Here is a 16252-nt window from a genome sequence, read left to right as displayed (position 1 = left end):
TAATTTGTTTAGGACAGAGCAGTCAATATACATTATACAATGTTGAAGGACATTGGGATTAGCCACTTAATTGGAATTGGGCCCTCTTGAGTCTATTGTTGGCTTAGTGCTGGGTGAGGAAAAACACTGGCTTAAGAGAAGCAACAATCCTCTGAGAGTCCCTGACACTCTTCAATTAAACACTGAGTGAAATCCATGGAGAGAAAGTGAAATGAGACTAAAATAGCTGAAATTCTGATTAGCATAAAACCTCTCAGGGCCTCACACTCATGTTTGGTTAGAGAAAGAAATGTTGACAGAGAAAAACATTGTCATTGAACTTTGTGGTGAGCCTTAATAGAGAATACTTTTAATTGACTCCCTACGTATGGGGACTTTGAGAGCATTTGTACCATAGGTTAGCCCTGATTTATACAATATTCACGATATGACAGTTAAATGTCTGGTTAAATACCATCCACTTTATATCAATGAAAACACTTGAATGAGCAGTGAAGCATCTTCAATAAATGGAAAAAACACATCCTAGTGCTCCTGATGAATTCTAGAAGACTAGAAATTCTATCATTCAAATAAAACTATAATAATTTTGTATTGTATTTTCGCTAACACAATAATATACAGCTTACAAAAAAGTACTGTGGTGGTACCAAGGTACATTGATAGTATCATATGGTGTAAGGGTACATGAGTTAGACATACAGTATACTGTGCCATAATATTGAATGATTATCCTATTCATATACAATGGGTTTACACAGTACTCCAGGCTGATTAAGGTCTAACCTGTTAAATCTTAACATTTTTCATTGCTGTAGACTACTCCACCATGCCATAGATTATACTGTAGTCTTTGGCCCTGTGTTTGTGTGAATATGCCTTTTTTTTCCTTTTCTTTTTACTAAAAACTTTTAATTGTAATAATACATTAGGCAAGCACACCATTTCATTGCAGAGATTTCAGGTTTGCAAAGAAAACTTGAGTATATCAATACTGGATATACATGTAAGAGGTACAGGCTATTCCGTTTCCATATTTTAAATATTTATTTAAACAGAGGAAACCTCCATGTCCTTCCATCTCATCCAACCAAAGATTTTTTGAGTTGCTGTTAAATGATTGTGGGGGGGGGAGGGGTCTGGCATAAATGACTTCCTGCACACAAGATTCTTCTGCATGCCCCTGGTTGTCCCTGTAATTAATATTAAATGTCATAACAGAAATTTGTGTGCTAATAAGGAACAATCCCAGAGATAGAAGTCAGGAAACCAGATTGATCTAAAAGGAATGAGACCAGAGGTGAACATATGAAGGCTGCAGAAAAACAGGATTAGCAAAATGGTGATAAGACAGTGGTGAGTAGTTATACTTGCTGAGTTATCACAGGAAATCTAATCAGAGTCTTTCAGAAACAGTGACATTGAACACAGTTTAGCAATTCCTGACATGAACTTCCCAATATGTCTCTGTGGCAGGGCGGAGGGCGGGGCCGGGTCGTGATTCTTCACACGTGATCTCTCTCTCTCGCGCACCATCTTCCGCAGTCGGCCTTTATCCCTCTCGGAGGCTTGATTAGCCTGATAAGGGACCAGGTGTTTAGAATCAATTCTATGAGGTATATAACAAGCTACTATCACCATATTTAAATAAGGTTTATAATCAGGCATTTATAGATCAGTCTCTGCCGCCCTCTTTAGATGTAGCAAATATTATTTTGGTTACAAAAAAAGGAAGAAACCTGGAGGAGGTGTGTTCTTACAGACCGATTTCACTCCTAAATACAGATAAAAAAATTCTGACAAAAACTTTGGCATGTAGATTAAATACTGTAATTGGAAACCTAGTGAAACCAGATCAAACCGGCTCTGAGTCATCCAGAGGTCTGCCGCAGGATCTAGCCATTCTGTCATTGGACGCGAAGGCATTTGACCAAACTGAATGGCCTTATCTATTTGCAGTTTTTAAGAGGTTTAAACATGCCGATAATTTCATTTTGTTGTTGTACTCTAGCCTGTATACAAGAATTCTCACAAATCAAACAATATCCTCTTGTTTTGAGTTACATGTTTTGAGAGGCACAAGACAAGGTTGCTCCTTGTCACCACTCTTGTTCGTATTAGCCATTGAACCTTTGGCAGAGGCTATTAAAACTCAATCTGGAATTAAGGGCCTCAAAACAAAAGACACCGATAATAAAGTAGTGCTATATGCAGATGACATAATCTTATTTATTTCTGAGCCCAATATCATTATTCCAAATATGCTCAATTTGTTTAATTTCTATGGTACATTTGCAGGGTATAAAATTAACTGGGACATGGGTGTGTTAATGCCAGTAGCTATCAAAGATTCTTCGTGGCTTTATCACTTGCCATTTCAGATTGCTTCGGAAAACTTTACATATTTAGGATTTGAGATGACCAAAAAGTTTTCCAACTTAATCAAAGCAAATTTTCAACCTCTGCTGCCTAAGCTTGAATTCGTGATCAGGTTCTGGAGAATGCTTCCGATCTCTCTTCTGGGAAGGGTGAATGCAATTAAGATGATATTTCTCCCACAGTTTCTGTACTTGGTGCAGAACATTCCTGTATTTCTGCCTAAATCCTTTTTTTTTAATTGGATTCTATCATGGTCTCTTTTATCTGGGACTATAAAGCTCATAGGATTTCCAAACTGCACATCTGTAAACACAAAACGCAAGGAGGGCTCGCTTTACCAGATTGTCTTTATTACTTTTGGGCTGCGAATCTTAGAGCTATGAATCTATGGATTGATTTGCAACAGCTAGGGGAGAATTGCCTGAAATTGGAGCAGGAGGATTGTCTTCCATACTCCATTAAATCAATTGTTTTTTCACCACAGGTATAACTAGTTCACTTTATAATTATAATCTGGTTATTCATAACACTATTCGGATTTGGAAACAATTAAAGTCACATTTTAAATTTACCCAAATGTGTGTTTCTTTTTTTCCCTTTCTGTTTCATGCACATTTGTTATAGTGCAAGTTCTTTGTGTTGGTATCAAAAAGTGTAATTACATACCATTTTCGGCAGTAATTCCAAATAAAAAATATTTTAACACAGAATGGGGGCAATGTAGATGGTGCCAGCAGAACATCAAGTTGTTAAAGTTTAAACTAGTCAAGTCAAGTCAAGTGGTTTTTATTGGCGTTCAACCGTATGCAGTTAGTACAGTACACATTGAAACAAGACAACGTTCCTCCAGGACCATGGTGCTACATAAAACAACATAGGACAAATACAGAACCACATGAGACTACACAGACTAAATAACATACCTATATAAAGTGCACGTCCAAATGTGTTCAAAAAGTACGGGACAGTACAATAAATAAAACAATTTTTACAGAACAATAGGCACAGTGAGAGACAGTGTAGTGCCAACCAGTACACAGTAGTGCAAAAAGATGACAGTTTCTAAAAATGCCAAATGTAAACATAACATACTATGAGATGAGTGTTCTATGCACATAGCAGTTATTGAGGTAGCAGCCAGGTATAAAGTGACAATAATTAAAGTGCAACTCAGGACACGTGTGTGTGTGTGTGTGTGTGTGAGCGTGTATTTATCACTTTGTGGGGATAAGGATAGTAAAACCCGAATTTTTTGACCTTGTGGGGACATTTTGTCGGTCCCCATGAGGAAAACAGCTTATAAATCATACTAAATTATGTTTTTTGAAAATGTAAAAATGCAGAAAGTTTTCTGTGAGGGTTAGGTTTAGGGGTAGGGTTAGGTGTAGGGGATAGAATATAAAGTTTGTACAGTATAAAAACCATTATGTCTATGGAAAGTCCCCATAAAACATGGAAACACTACGTGTGTGTGTGTGTGTGTGTGTGTGTGTGTGTGTGTGTGTGTGTGTGTGTGTGTGTGTGTGTGTGTGTGTGTGTGTGTCAGTCCAGTCTCTGAGTATTGAGGAGTCTGATGGCCGAATGCTTTGGTACCTCTTGCCAGACGGCAGGAGGATGAAGAGTTTGTGTGTGGGGGTCATCCACAATGCTGGTTGCTTTGCGGATGCAGTGTTTTTTGTAAATGTCTTTGATGGAGGGAAGAGGGACCCCCAATGATCTTCTCAGCTGTCCTCACTATCCTCTGCAGGGCTTTGCGGTCCGAATCGGTGCAAGTCCCAAACCAGGCAGTGATGCAGCTGCTCAGGACACTCTCATAGTCCCTCTATAGAATGTAGTGAGGATGGGGGGTGGGAGATGTGCTTTCCTCAGCCTTCGAAGAAAGTAGAGACGCTGCTGGGCTTTCTTGGTAATAGAGCTGGTGTTGAGGGACCAGTGAGGTTCTCCGCCAGGTGAACACCAAGGAATTTGGTGCTCTTGACGATCTCCACAGAGGAGCCGTCGATGTTCAGCGGAGAGCGGTCACTCTATGCTCTCCTAAAGTCAACAACCATCTCTTTCGTTTTGTCCACATTCAGAGACAGGTTGTTGGCTCTACACCAGTCGGTTAGCCGCTGCACCTCCTCTCTGTATGCTGACTCGTCGTTCTTGCTGATGAGACCCACCACGGTCGTGTCATCGGCGAACTTAATTATGTGGTTCGAGCTGTGCATTGCTGCGCAGTCGTGAGTCAGCAGAGTGAACAGCAGTGGACTGAGCACACAGCCCTGGGGGGCCCCAGTGCTCAGTGTGGTGGTGGTGGAGATGCTGTTCCCAGTCCGGACTGACTGAGGTCTCCCAGTCAGACAGTCTAGGATCCAGCTGCAGAGGGAGGTGTCCAGGCCCAGCAGGTTCAGCTTTCCAATCAGGTGCTGAGGAATTATTGTGTTGAATGCTGAGCTGAAGTCTATGAACAGCATTCGAACGTATGAGTCCTTTTAACTATGTGGGAGAGGGCCAGATGGAGGGTGGTGGCGATGGCTTCGTCTGTTGAATGGTTTGGACGATATGCGAACTGCCGTGGGTCTAGTGAGGGGGGCAGCTGGGTCTTAATGTGCCTCTTGGCTCTTGAAGCACTTCGTGATGATGGGTGAGAGTGCGACGGGACTGTAGTCGTTGAGGCAGAACACTGAAGACTTCTTTGGCATGGGGACGATGGTGGTGGCCTTGAAGCACGTTGGAACGACAGCGCTGCTCAGAGAGATGTTAAAGATGTCAGTAAGAACATCCGCCATCTGGTCTGCACATCCTCTGAGCTCTCTGCCAGGAATGTTGTGGGTTGACTCTACGTACAGTTTTCCTCACATCAGCCATGGTAAGACAGAGCAACTGGTTGTTGGGAGGAGGGGTGGTCTTCCTCGCCACCATGTTGTTCTGTGCTTCAAACCTAGCGTAGAAGTTGTTCAGCGCATCTGGAAGGGAGGCATCTTTGTCACAGGCAACGGATGTTGTCCTGTAGTTGGTGATGGCCTGGATGCCCTGCCACCTGCGGCGCGTGTCGCCGCTGTCCTGGAAGTGACTGGATTCTCTGGGTGTGTGCGCGCTTTGCCTCTCTGATGGTCCGGGACAGTTTGGACCTCGCTGTTCTTAGGGCAGCCTTGTCGCCTGCTCTGAAGGCGGAGTCTCGGGTCCTCAGCAGCGCACGCACCTCCGCAGTCATCCACGCCTTCTGGTTGGAGTGTGTGGTGATGGTCTTTGAGAAGGTGACATCATCAATGCACTTGCTGATGTAGCTGGTCACTGATGTTGTGTATTCCTCCAAGTTGGTCGCCATATGTTGCAGCCTCCCTGAACATGTGCCAGTCAGTACACTCAAAACAGTCCTGAAGAGCAGAGATGGCTCCTGTTGGCCAGGTTTTCACCTGCGTCTGGAGCGGTTTTGTACATCTGATGAGCGGTCTGTATTCTGGAATTAGCATAACAGAGATGTGGTCTGAGTAGCCGAGGTGGGGGCGGGGCTCCACCCGGTACGCGCTTGGGATGTTTGTGTAAACAAGATCAAGCGTTTTTGCCCCTCTCGTTGCAAAGTCCACATACTGATGGAATTCAGGGATCACTGTCTTGAGATTCGCATGGTTGAAATCTCCGGCGACAATAAACAGTCCGTCAGGTTCAACGTTCTGCAGTTCGCTCATAGCCCCATACAGTTCACAGAACGCTTCCTTAGCGTTAGCGCTGGGGGAATGTAAACTCTGGTTATAATAACAGTGGTGAATTCCCATGGTAAATAAAAAGGTCTGCATCTAACAGTCACAAGCTCCACCAGCGATGAGCAGTAACTAGAGACTAGCATAGAGTTATTGCACCATTCCATGTTGATGAAAACACACAAGCCACCACCGCAAGTCTTACCGCACAGAGCTGCATTTTTGTTGGCACGAAACGATGCGAGCCCATCTAGCTGAATGGCGGCGTCCGGAACTCTGTCGCTGAGCCACGTCTCCGTGAAAACAAAGACGCAGCAGTCTCTAAGTTCACGCTGCGTAGTCTGCTGGAGTCGGATGCAGTCCAGTTTATTGTCCAGGGAGTAAATATTTGAGAGCAGGATAGATGGGAGAGACGGCCGGCTAGGGTTTGTTTTTAGCCTAGCAAGGACCCCCGCCCTCTTGCAGTGGTTTAGCTTCCTTGCACATCGCTTACGATGTCCCCTCCCCCCGGGCACCAGGCATCAGGCAACGCCGAGGACTGGAGGCCTGGTCTCCGCAGCAAGCCGAGTTTGCGTAGCAACTCTTGCAGATCATCATGCAGCTTGGTTGTTCCATGAATCTTATATTTTAACAGTGTCTGGCATTTGCATTGCTCCGATGTCCATGTGCCGTAGAAGTCGGGCTAAGTGACAAAAATAGCACCATTTTGGATCCGGACTAGCAAAATTGAAGAATTCATTTTCACAAACATGACAGACTGACCACAGAGGAATTGAGCAATATACAGTCATCTCTGTGACAGTACAGCTCTACTATAACTCTCACTGTTGGTGATCTTAGTGACCCTCAGACATCCAACATAAGGAACATACAGTACTGTAGATTACATGGCCAGAAGTATGTAGACACCCGAACATCACATCCATATGTTCATGTTAATTAATTTCAAAACTATGGAAATTAATAGGGAGTTAATTCTTATTTTGCTGCTGTAACAGCTTCCACTCTTCTGGGAAGGTTTTCCACTAAATGTCGGAACAAGTCTCCAGGGATTTGCTCTCATTGAGACTAAAAAGCATCAGTGGGGCCCAAGACTGTTGTTTGGCAATCGGGCCTGGCTCACTGTCGTCATTCCAATATATCCAAAAGGGTGTTCAGTGGAGTTCAGAACTGGGCTTTATGCAGACTAGTAAAGTTCTTCCACACCAGACTGTCATGCTGGAATAAAAAGGTGTACCCCATTCTACCAAAGCACTTTGTCTAAGGAGATTGTGTAGATATATGCTTGATGTTTACCAACCTTGTTTCTTAGAATGAACGCTACTACTGAATAACTGTATTTTTGTAAATTAGACTTTGGACTCTGAAGTATGCAGTTCGAGATCAGTAACGCATGCAAGGTAACACGTGAGATGAGAGTGTGCTATATTTCCATCCAAGTTGCAAATGTAATTTATGTGAAAAACCATATGTAGAGCAGAGGAGGGCTGGGGCCGGGCTGGAACAACGCACGCCCGGTCACCAATCAACCTGATGGGGGCGTGTGAGGGATAAAGGCTGCTGGGATGACAGTTTGAGAGAGAGAGAATGACAGGCAGCTGCTCTATGTCTTTGTTTGTTTTTTATTTATTTATTCATTAAACTATTATTTATATCGTCAAGCCGGTTCTCGCCTCCTCCTTTCCCTTATACGTGCTTTACACCATAATATCGCACAAAGAATGTGTGAATGAAGCTGATTTTCCATCAAACAAAATCGGCACTTCAAATGGTAGCCACTGTGACTCTTTTATTAATAAAATACTGGTAGATTACATAAAACGTTTTTATGCAATATCCCAAAATGTGCTTAAAAATATGTGGATAGAAACCCAACTATAGATGCAACATGAAATGAAGTGGTTGCATCGGAGCATTTGCATGCCCCCATTTCTCATTTTGTTTTTTAGTGTTTTTATTACACTCTCATTTGATTTAAGGTCACTATTGGTTAGGTTTAGGTTACATTTTTTGGTTAGGGAGGTACGTTTAACAAATGGAAACCTCCATCTAACTTTAAAAACCTCCTCTGATTACAACACCATTTCACTTGCTTTTGGTGCCCCCCTGCTGGACATTTCACAGGGAAACTGCAGCCACATTTGTAATAAGGCATGTAATTTCGTTTTGCAAAAATTTTGCCATGTTCACATAATGTTCATGAGACCAAGCTGGATATTATGCATCTGCAGTAATTGGTGTAGCTGAATTAGTATATCCTGTTAAATAGAAGGGGGTATCCACATTCTTTTGTCAATGTATTGCATTAAAATAGACTCTTAAACAAACCAACATTGGAACTCTGTTTCTTTCCAATCAGACTGTTTACTGCTCTCAATGCTGGCAATGGCAACAGATTAATCTGGAAAATGTGAGGCAGAGTAGACTAAAGGAGTCTATCAAGTAGAGAGACAGCAATGACACATTCTTTGACTCAGCACTGAACAAGGTAAAAGAGTCATCAATTTGCCTCATTCACCCCATAAGAACTATTCTTCCAAACCCAGACGATCTGCGATTAACCAGCAATGATTTGTTATTAGATGTCACTATGGCACAAATCAGACAAAATTTTAAACATCACATGTATGGCATGATTCAACTAGAATTTTGCATTTTCTGTTGCTTGTGTTATTGGGGAACATAATAAATTGTCAATCATTGGTGTCATTTTTTAAAATATGATCACAATGTCCCCATCAATGTCATTCAGTACTAGTTTAGATTAACAAAATTATTTTAGTTATGGAAGAATACAGCAGACACAATGATAGATAATTAAGCTCAAGTCTTCCAGTTCTTCTACTCTGCATTAGCTGCTAATAACTATCTGTTTTTTTTCTGTATTATCTAATTTCTATAGTAAAAATGTTTAGATGCATAACTATATACACTCACAAATACGTTCATGAACACACACAAACACAACAAAACAGGAGAATTTAGGGAACAGTTGACCACTTCTGAATATCTCCTTGTACACCTTTCCTCAAGCCACAGAAATAAAGGCTTAGCTGAGTCTGTGCATCATGCAAAGTGCTATCACTGCATTTAATGCATGTGAAAGAGAGAGGGAGAAAACACTTAGAGAAAGTAGCCAAATTCAGCACGCTCCACTGAGAGTATGTGAACATGAGTGTGTAGGGCTTACACCAAGTAAAATAAGGGTGGTGACTGTATAAATAATTCATCTTCAGAACTCATAAGTCATATATCAGGCTGATCAGGTTTTAAGGCTCACATTTCAGCATCCATGATATGTGGTTATGATGCTGCATCAATGACAGATTGGTTTATAGCCTTCATAAGAGATGAATGGATCTCAAGACATATGAGGTAATGGAGCACTCTAGATGTTATGTTAGTGATATCTCTCTTTGTTTCTAAAAGGCTACAGAAATTATGGTATTCTTCAGGTCGCCTTGGGACTGTGTGGCCCCATCTCATCTCTATAAATCACCTAACGCAGCACAGCGGGATGATTGAGGAGAAAATACAATACAGGCTGAACTGGAATGATCAAACCATCAGAAGAAGTCACACCAAGACCAACGAATTATATATATATAATAATTCGAGAATAGCATGAAGCCTCCACACCCACTAGGTCTCTGCAGTAATGTGCTCAACAAACCACATAAGATGAGCGGATTGATGGTCTCAGACACAGAGGCAACTGAGATTCGTCATCAGCCACCCAGAGGCAAGTCACTACGCCACCTTGAGGACCTAGAGCACAATGGAAATTGGGCATGCCAAATTGGGGAGAAAAAGTGTATATATATATATATATATATACACATACACTCACCTAAAGGATTATTAGGAACACCATACTAATACTGTGTTTGACCTCCTTTCGCCTTCAGAACTGCCTTAATTCTACGTGGCATTGATTCAACAAGGTGCTGAAAGCATTCTTTAAAAATGTTGGCCCATATTGATAGGATAGCATCTTGCAGTTGATGGAGATTTGTGGGATGCACATCCAGGGGACGAAGCTCCCGTTCCACCACATCCCAAAGATGCTCTATTGGGTTGAGATCTGGTGACTGTGGGGGCCATTTTAGTACAGTGAACTCATTGTCATGTTCAAGAAACCAATTTGAAATGATTCGAGCTTTGTGACATGGTGCATTATCCTGCTGGAAGTAGCCATCAGAGGATGGGTACATGGTGGCCATAAAGGGATGGACATGGTCAGAAACAATGCTCAGGTAGGCCGTGGCATTTAAATGATGCCCAATTGGCACTAAGGGGCCTAAAGTGTGCCAAGAAAACATCCCCCACACCATTACACCACCACCACCAGCCTGCACAGTGGTAACAAGGCATGATGGATCCATGTTCTCATTCTGTTTACGCCAAATTCTGACTCTACCATCTGAATGTCTCAACAGAAATCGAGACTCATCAGACCAGGCAACATTTTTCCAGTCTTCAACTGTCCAATTTTGGTGAGCTCTTGCAAATTGTAGCCTCTTTTTCCTATTTGTAGTAGAGATGAGTGGTACCCGGTGGGGTCTTCTGCTGTTGTAGCCCATCCGCCTCAAGGTTGTGCGTGTTGTGGCTTCACAAATGCTTTGCTGCATACCTCGGTTGTAACGAGTGCTTATTTCAGGCAAAGTTGCTCTTCTATCAGCTTGAATCACTCGGCCCATTCTCCTCTGACCTCTAGCATCAACAAGGCATTTTCGCCCACAGGACTGCCACATACTGGATGTTTTTCCCTTTTCACACCATTCTTTGTAAACCCTAGAAATGGTTGTGCGTGAAAATCCCAGTAACTGAGCAGATTGTGAAATACTCAGACCGGCCCGTCTGGCACCAACAACCATGCCACGCTCAAAATTGCTTAAATCACCTTTCTTTCCCATTCCGACATTCAGTTTGGAGTTCAGGAGATTGTCTTGACCAGGACAACACCCCTAAATGCATTGAAGCAACTGCCATGTGATTGGTTGATTAGATAATTGCATTAATGAGAAATTGAACAGGTGTTCCTAATAATCCTTTAGGTGAGTGTATATATATATATATATATATATATATATATTTTTTTTTTTTTTTTTTTACATCGTATCAGGTTATCCCCTTTTATTAAACGAGTAAACATGACCAGCTCTGAATTTAATGTAGGGATTCTCCTGTGAATAAGTAATTTGAGGATAAAATAGGCTAATTAATACTAGCCTCATGTAAACATCCTACATTTTTCTTTGACATGTGTGTGTTTCTAGCTTTAGGAAACAAAGTTCTTATCAATAAAATGAAATAAAAATAAAATAAAATAAAATAAAATCCCACTTCTTGCGTGATGCTCGTGCATTCTGCGACAAAAGCTGCAGACAGGCCGACAGCATCTCAAACTTTCAGCATGCTGGGCGTAGCAGTACAGCAGCATCTACAGTAAATCATATATAGGTTGAGTGATTCCCACTTCACGCAATAATGCGAATCACGGAGCAAATACTCACACATAAGCGTGGTAAATGAACGCCCAGCCACGGGGTCTTTCCAAAGCATTATAAAGGAAATTTTGCAGTCTGCGATAGCGTGCGTTCCTTTTGTGAGCTATTCTGCCCCTGGAGATGCTGGACCGTGGTCTGCATAGGATGCTGCCCCTTTTTGTGCTGTCGGAACCGGCGATGAGAAGTGCCCCGTCTCGGCTCGTCTCCGCAGCCCCGGGGTCCAGTCCCACAAAGCCGACTTTCAGTTTCTTCTCTCCTGCCGGGGGGTGATAAACTTCCCCGTTGGCCGATTTCTTCACCATCGCTACAGTTTGAGAGACCCAAACGAGGGTATAAAGTGGGCAGACATCGCCGAACCGGGGTGTGTTCTGTAGAGCGGTGGTCTCGCCAATTGAAACGCTAAGTCGAAACTGCAATGGGTAGTCCTGTATCTTTACGCCTTCCGGCTATTTTGCAAGAGCCTCTATAGCCTAATTAATGCTTCTGCAATCGGAGGATATTGCTTAGTGGGCAGTTTTAGCTAATTGTTATAAGTAGTAAACAATTAGAAATGCTCTTTAAATAATTAGCTAATTCAAGAAAAGGAAAAATAACTTTGCAATGTCCATGCTGAAATCTTAAAGCCCATATCGAAGACAATATTCTGCTGGTTTCCCCTTAAATGGCATGATGGAGATGAGCAGTGGCTTATTTCTGTGACGTAGAGAGGAATATGCCGGTTGTTGCCATGTAAATTAATGAGGCTTGTACTTGAAGTCAAACTATACAGCATGATAAACGTCTTTAAACAGGACAATCTCGTGCAAATGGGTTGATTTCTGCTGCATGCTCAGATTTAATTTACGGGAAATTTCCCTGAAGAGCAAACAGACAATCTATATAATTCGATCAAGCTGAATAAAATGGGCAATTAACATGCGATTCAAACAACCTGGCATATTCCTCTCTATCAATGACAGATCAGAAAAAGTATATACACTTTTATTTTTGCTTTATTTTGCATGTTTGATATAAGCAATGCATTCATTACAGCACAGAGAAACATCCGACAGAGCCTCATGTCTACAGTTTATTTACTCCAGTCTATTGATGGGTGCTATAAAACAACCACTGCTGCTTAATCTACACAGAACTGAAACACATTGAGTTTTGGGCTCTTTACTGTTAGGAGACAATTCTGAGGCCCCTGGATATAATGTTCTTGCTGCAGGTTGTCAGATTTACCTGAAGGTGCTCTCTTGAAGGATCTTTATAAAGACACGTGGTTAACGTTACATAGCCTCAAAGAGGGAACATTAAACATCGCTTTTAATTCAACATTAGATTAAAAACTGTATATATACTGAAGATACCAGCAGGAAAATATTAAGAGCCATTTAAAGTTTTCATATTGCAGTTATGCAATGGGATTTAGAAGGAATAGAGAGAGAGACTTCACAGTCAAACGTTATTAAATATGGCTAAATTGAATAACTGCAAATACAAAAATGTTTTTGAAACTTTCTGAAGGTCAACTTTAAGGCCCCAAAAAAGAAAGGCTTGATTTGTGAGCACCATTCAATCTGCAGCTCTTTTAGCTAAAATTACCCTTGAAATGAATGCAAAATAGACAAAATTGCAAAACTTGGCAATGTAAATTAAAACATCAGTAAAAAAAACATGTCAACAAGTTAAAAAAATAATAATATTTGCGTATACCTTGTTTCAATTGACTGATTAGTGATGTCAAATTATGCAATATAACACCTTTTGAAAGGGAAAACCAAGATGATGTAGACACCAGAGTTTAATATACAGTGATAGGAATGTGCTATTGCTGTCTTTGGGTTTTACTAGATTTAGGATTTACATACAGAAATTATAGGTTTCAAGTGGACATCATAAAACACTGTATGCAACAACTTGGACCTTCAAAACATACAATAAACATTCTGCACAGATTCAGTTTACGCAATTAACAGTTTTCCAGTTCATAAATAGTTTACTTTGGGGCCCAAATAAAAATCAATTATAAATCTGTGTATTACCAGCACTAGCCAACAAGATGGGTCGATTTTTGCCATCATCAATTGTAAAACTACAACATGGTCTTAAATTGCATTGTCTACTACCTGTCTACTGCAGACAGTAACTTTTATGGGCTAAGATACAAAACAATCATTATAAACATCTCAATAACAATTACACGAAGCTCTGGTGATGACGATATGCATTATTGTCACAATATACATTACTTTATATCAAATCTGTTTCATTCTTTAATAATGTGACAGATCGGGGCCTGGATAGCTCAGCGAGTATTGATGCTGACTAACACCCCTAGAGTCGCGAGTTCGAATCCAGGGTGTGCCGAGTGACTCCAGCCAGGACTCCTAAAGCAAACAAATTGGCCCGGTTGCTAGGAAGGGTAGAGTCACATGGGGTAACCTCCTCGTGGTCGGAATTAGTGGTTCTCGCTCTCAGAGTCACGTGATAAAATGCGCGTATTGACGTCTCAGAAGCAGAGACAATGGAGACTTGTTCACCCGGATTGAGGTGAGTAATCACACCACCATGAGGACCTACTAAGTAGTGAGAATTGGGCATTCCAAATTGGGAGAAAAGCGGTTAAAAAATAAATAAATAAATAAATAAACAATGTGACAGATCTGAGTAAATACCATATGTTTATTTAGATTAAGATAACATACTGTATATATATCAAAATATATATATATATATATAAAAAAAAGAAATGGACTCTTGCACATTAAAAAGCTCAACACATATACTGTACATACTATCTTAACACACTCAATTAATCCAGGTACACTGTTAAATTTGCCTTCTAAATTTACTGACCATATGGCCCAGTTAGAAATTTAAATATTTAACACATTGTTTAAAAGCACAATAAAGTTTTCTATTCCAATTTACACTAAGTATACAAAATGAAAGATGTACAATATTATATTTGTTTGTTTTAACATTATTAATACTCTTTAAATTATAGCACTGCTGTTTCCAAAGAGCATAAAGTATGTTTATCTCTCTGATACATATATTTTCTCCTAAATATAAAACTTCAATAAAATGCTACTAAATCTTTTCTTTCTTCAATGATCCCTTCCCTGATAGCACACGTACATCACCCAGATTTGATGAGTGTTTAGGTAATTTGCTCATCTACAATAAGTCTATATGACGTTTCCTCTCGAATGTCTATAAGACAGTCATCAGATGTCTTTGAGAAGTTTATGATTTAGAATGTTTGCAAATCTGATCTTAAGTTTATCAGATGTTAATTAGAATGTGATGATTTCCAGATGAAAAGATCTAAAAGAGACATCTCGGAGATGTGCATGTGCTATTTGGGTTTGCTTTACTTCTATTCTCTACAATGTACAGTACTTTTAACAAACACCGGTGAAGAACACAAGCTTTTTTATTGTGCTTTTTCAAGCGACACACTGGGAAACTCCCCAGAACAGTCACACACTGTAACACAGAATTGATTCATGTTTTAAAAAAGTGCTATAAACCAGGGACAAGCAGAGACAATTAAAAATGTTTCTCCTAGTTGATCAATAAACTTTTTCAGTCTTCAATATCAACACATTGATTACAGTGACATATTTTTGCATTTTGTATACAGTCTTCTTCATGTGTTGTTTCAGAAGCTGACTGCCTACCATTTGAGTCCTTGTTGCCCTTTAATGTATCAATGACTGGGAAGCTGACAGAACATAATTAAACTCTTATTTAATAGAATCAAATCAAAACACAAGGACAGATAAGAATCATAACTTAAAACAGCCAGAAACTGGTCCATGTAGGCTGGAATGATTTCAGTACTTTCGTAATACCTGATACAAGTGAGAGAAACACAACCACTCTCTGTGAGGACACAATCTCCCATGACATTGTGCAGACATACTCATGCTAAGCTACAGTAATTGCACATAATCGCCACGTTTCTGAACTTACCTCACAAGCCACAGACCAAACCTGACCAATCAACTTGCTGACAAAGATTGCAGTCAAAGGCAAAGTAAGAGATAATATAGCCTCTTACAGGTAGATTCAGCTAAACCACTTTCTGACATGCCAGCCCAGATCTATTAGGAAGAGATTCAACAATGTGGGCAGACACTGGTAGCCAAGATTAGCATAGTTAGCATTAGCAATTTCTCAGCTGCCAGAGCAGGAGATAAATGTGGCAGAACTGTTCTTATTTCTCATTGTGTTGACCTGAGCCAGAACTCTCTGACTGAGCTGGCCAGGTGTTGAGATGTGCTGAGGCATGGTCTCATAATGATTAAGAGCTCTTTGAGCCAGTCTTGATACAGTATCTCCAAGCATCTAGAAGGCCTGATAGTCTCATTCAATCAACTCATTCAAAGATCTCCATCGGAGGGTGGTAAACACAACCTGAAAAGCCTGTGATGAGGATTAAAAAGCTTATGTTAGAAGTGTTCATTGAAGGAATAACTATTAAAGGGGTCATGACATGAAGAATCACATTTTCCTTGATCTTTTGACATATAAGAGGTCTTTGTAAGTTTCAGATCTGAAATGGGCTGTTTGGAATTTGTGACGTCAAAAGGACTAAATACATCTGCATATTACTCCTCTTCAGCAACATCAACACCTATTTTTTGTCATTGCACCCTTGGTTCCACCCACTGGTGCTCACTGCTC

General features: G+C 40.8%; 2 protein-coding genes across 3 annotated transcripts in view; both read right to left on the bottom strand.

Annotated features, from left to right (window-relative positions):
* LOC127630962 (potassium voltage-gated channel subfamily KQT member 2-like) overlaps positions 1 to 11874 on the bottom strand; it is a 32758-nt gene extending 20884 nt beyond the window's left edge. For both annotated transcript variants that reach the window (XM_052108873.1, XM_052108874.1), the window contains exon 1: positions 11579 to 11874. In XM_052108873.1, coding sequence (XP_051964833.1) covers positions 11579 to 11874 — 296 coding nt within the window. The remainder of the gene's footprint in view (positions 1 to 11578) is intronic.
* Positions 11875 to 14228: 2354 nt separating this feature from the next.
* The window catches only part of LOC127630896 (phosphatidylinositol 3,4,5-trisphosphate-dependent Rac exchanger 1 protein-like), a 94857-nt gene continuing 92833 nt past the window's right edge, over positions 14229 to 16252 (bottom strand). Inside the window, exon 40 of the mRNA XM_052108746.1 lies at positions 14229 to 15991. Coding sequence (XP_051964706.1) covers positions 15949 to 15991 — 43 coding nt within the window. The 3' untranslated portion in view covers positions 14229 to 15948. The remainder of the gene's footprint in view (positions 15992 to 16252) is intronic.

The sequence above is a fragment of the Xyrauchen texanus genome, chromosome 37 (genome assembly GCF_025860055.1).
Source record: "Xyrauchen texanus isolate HMW12.3.18 chromosome 37, RBS_HiC_50CHRs, whole genome shotgun sequence".
Lineage (NCBI taxonomy): Eukaryota > Metazoa > Chordata > Actinopteri > Cypriniformes > Catostomidae > Xyrauchen > Xyrauchen texanus.
This window is presented reverse-complemented; position numbering and strand designations above follow the sequence as displayed.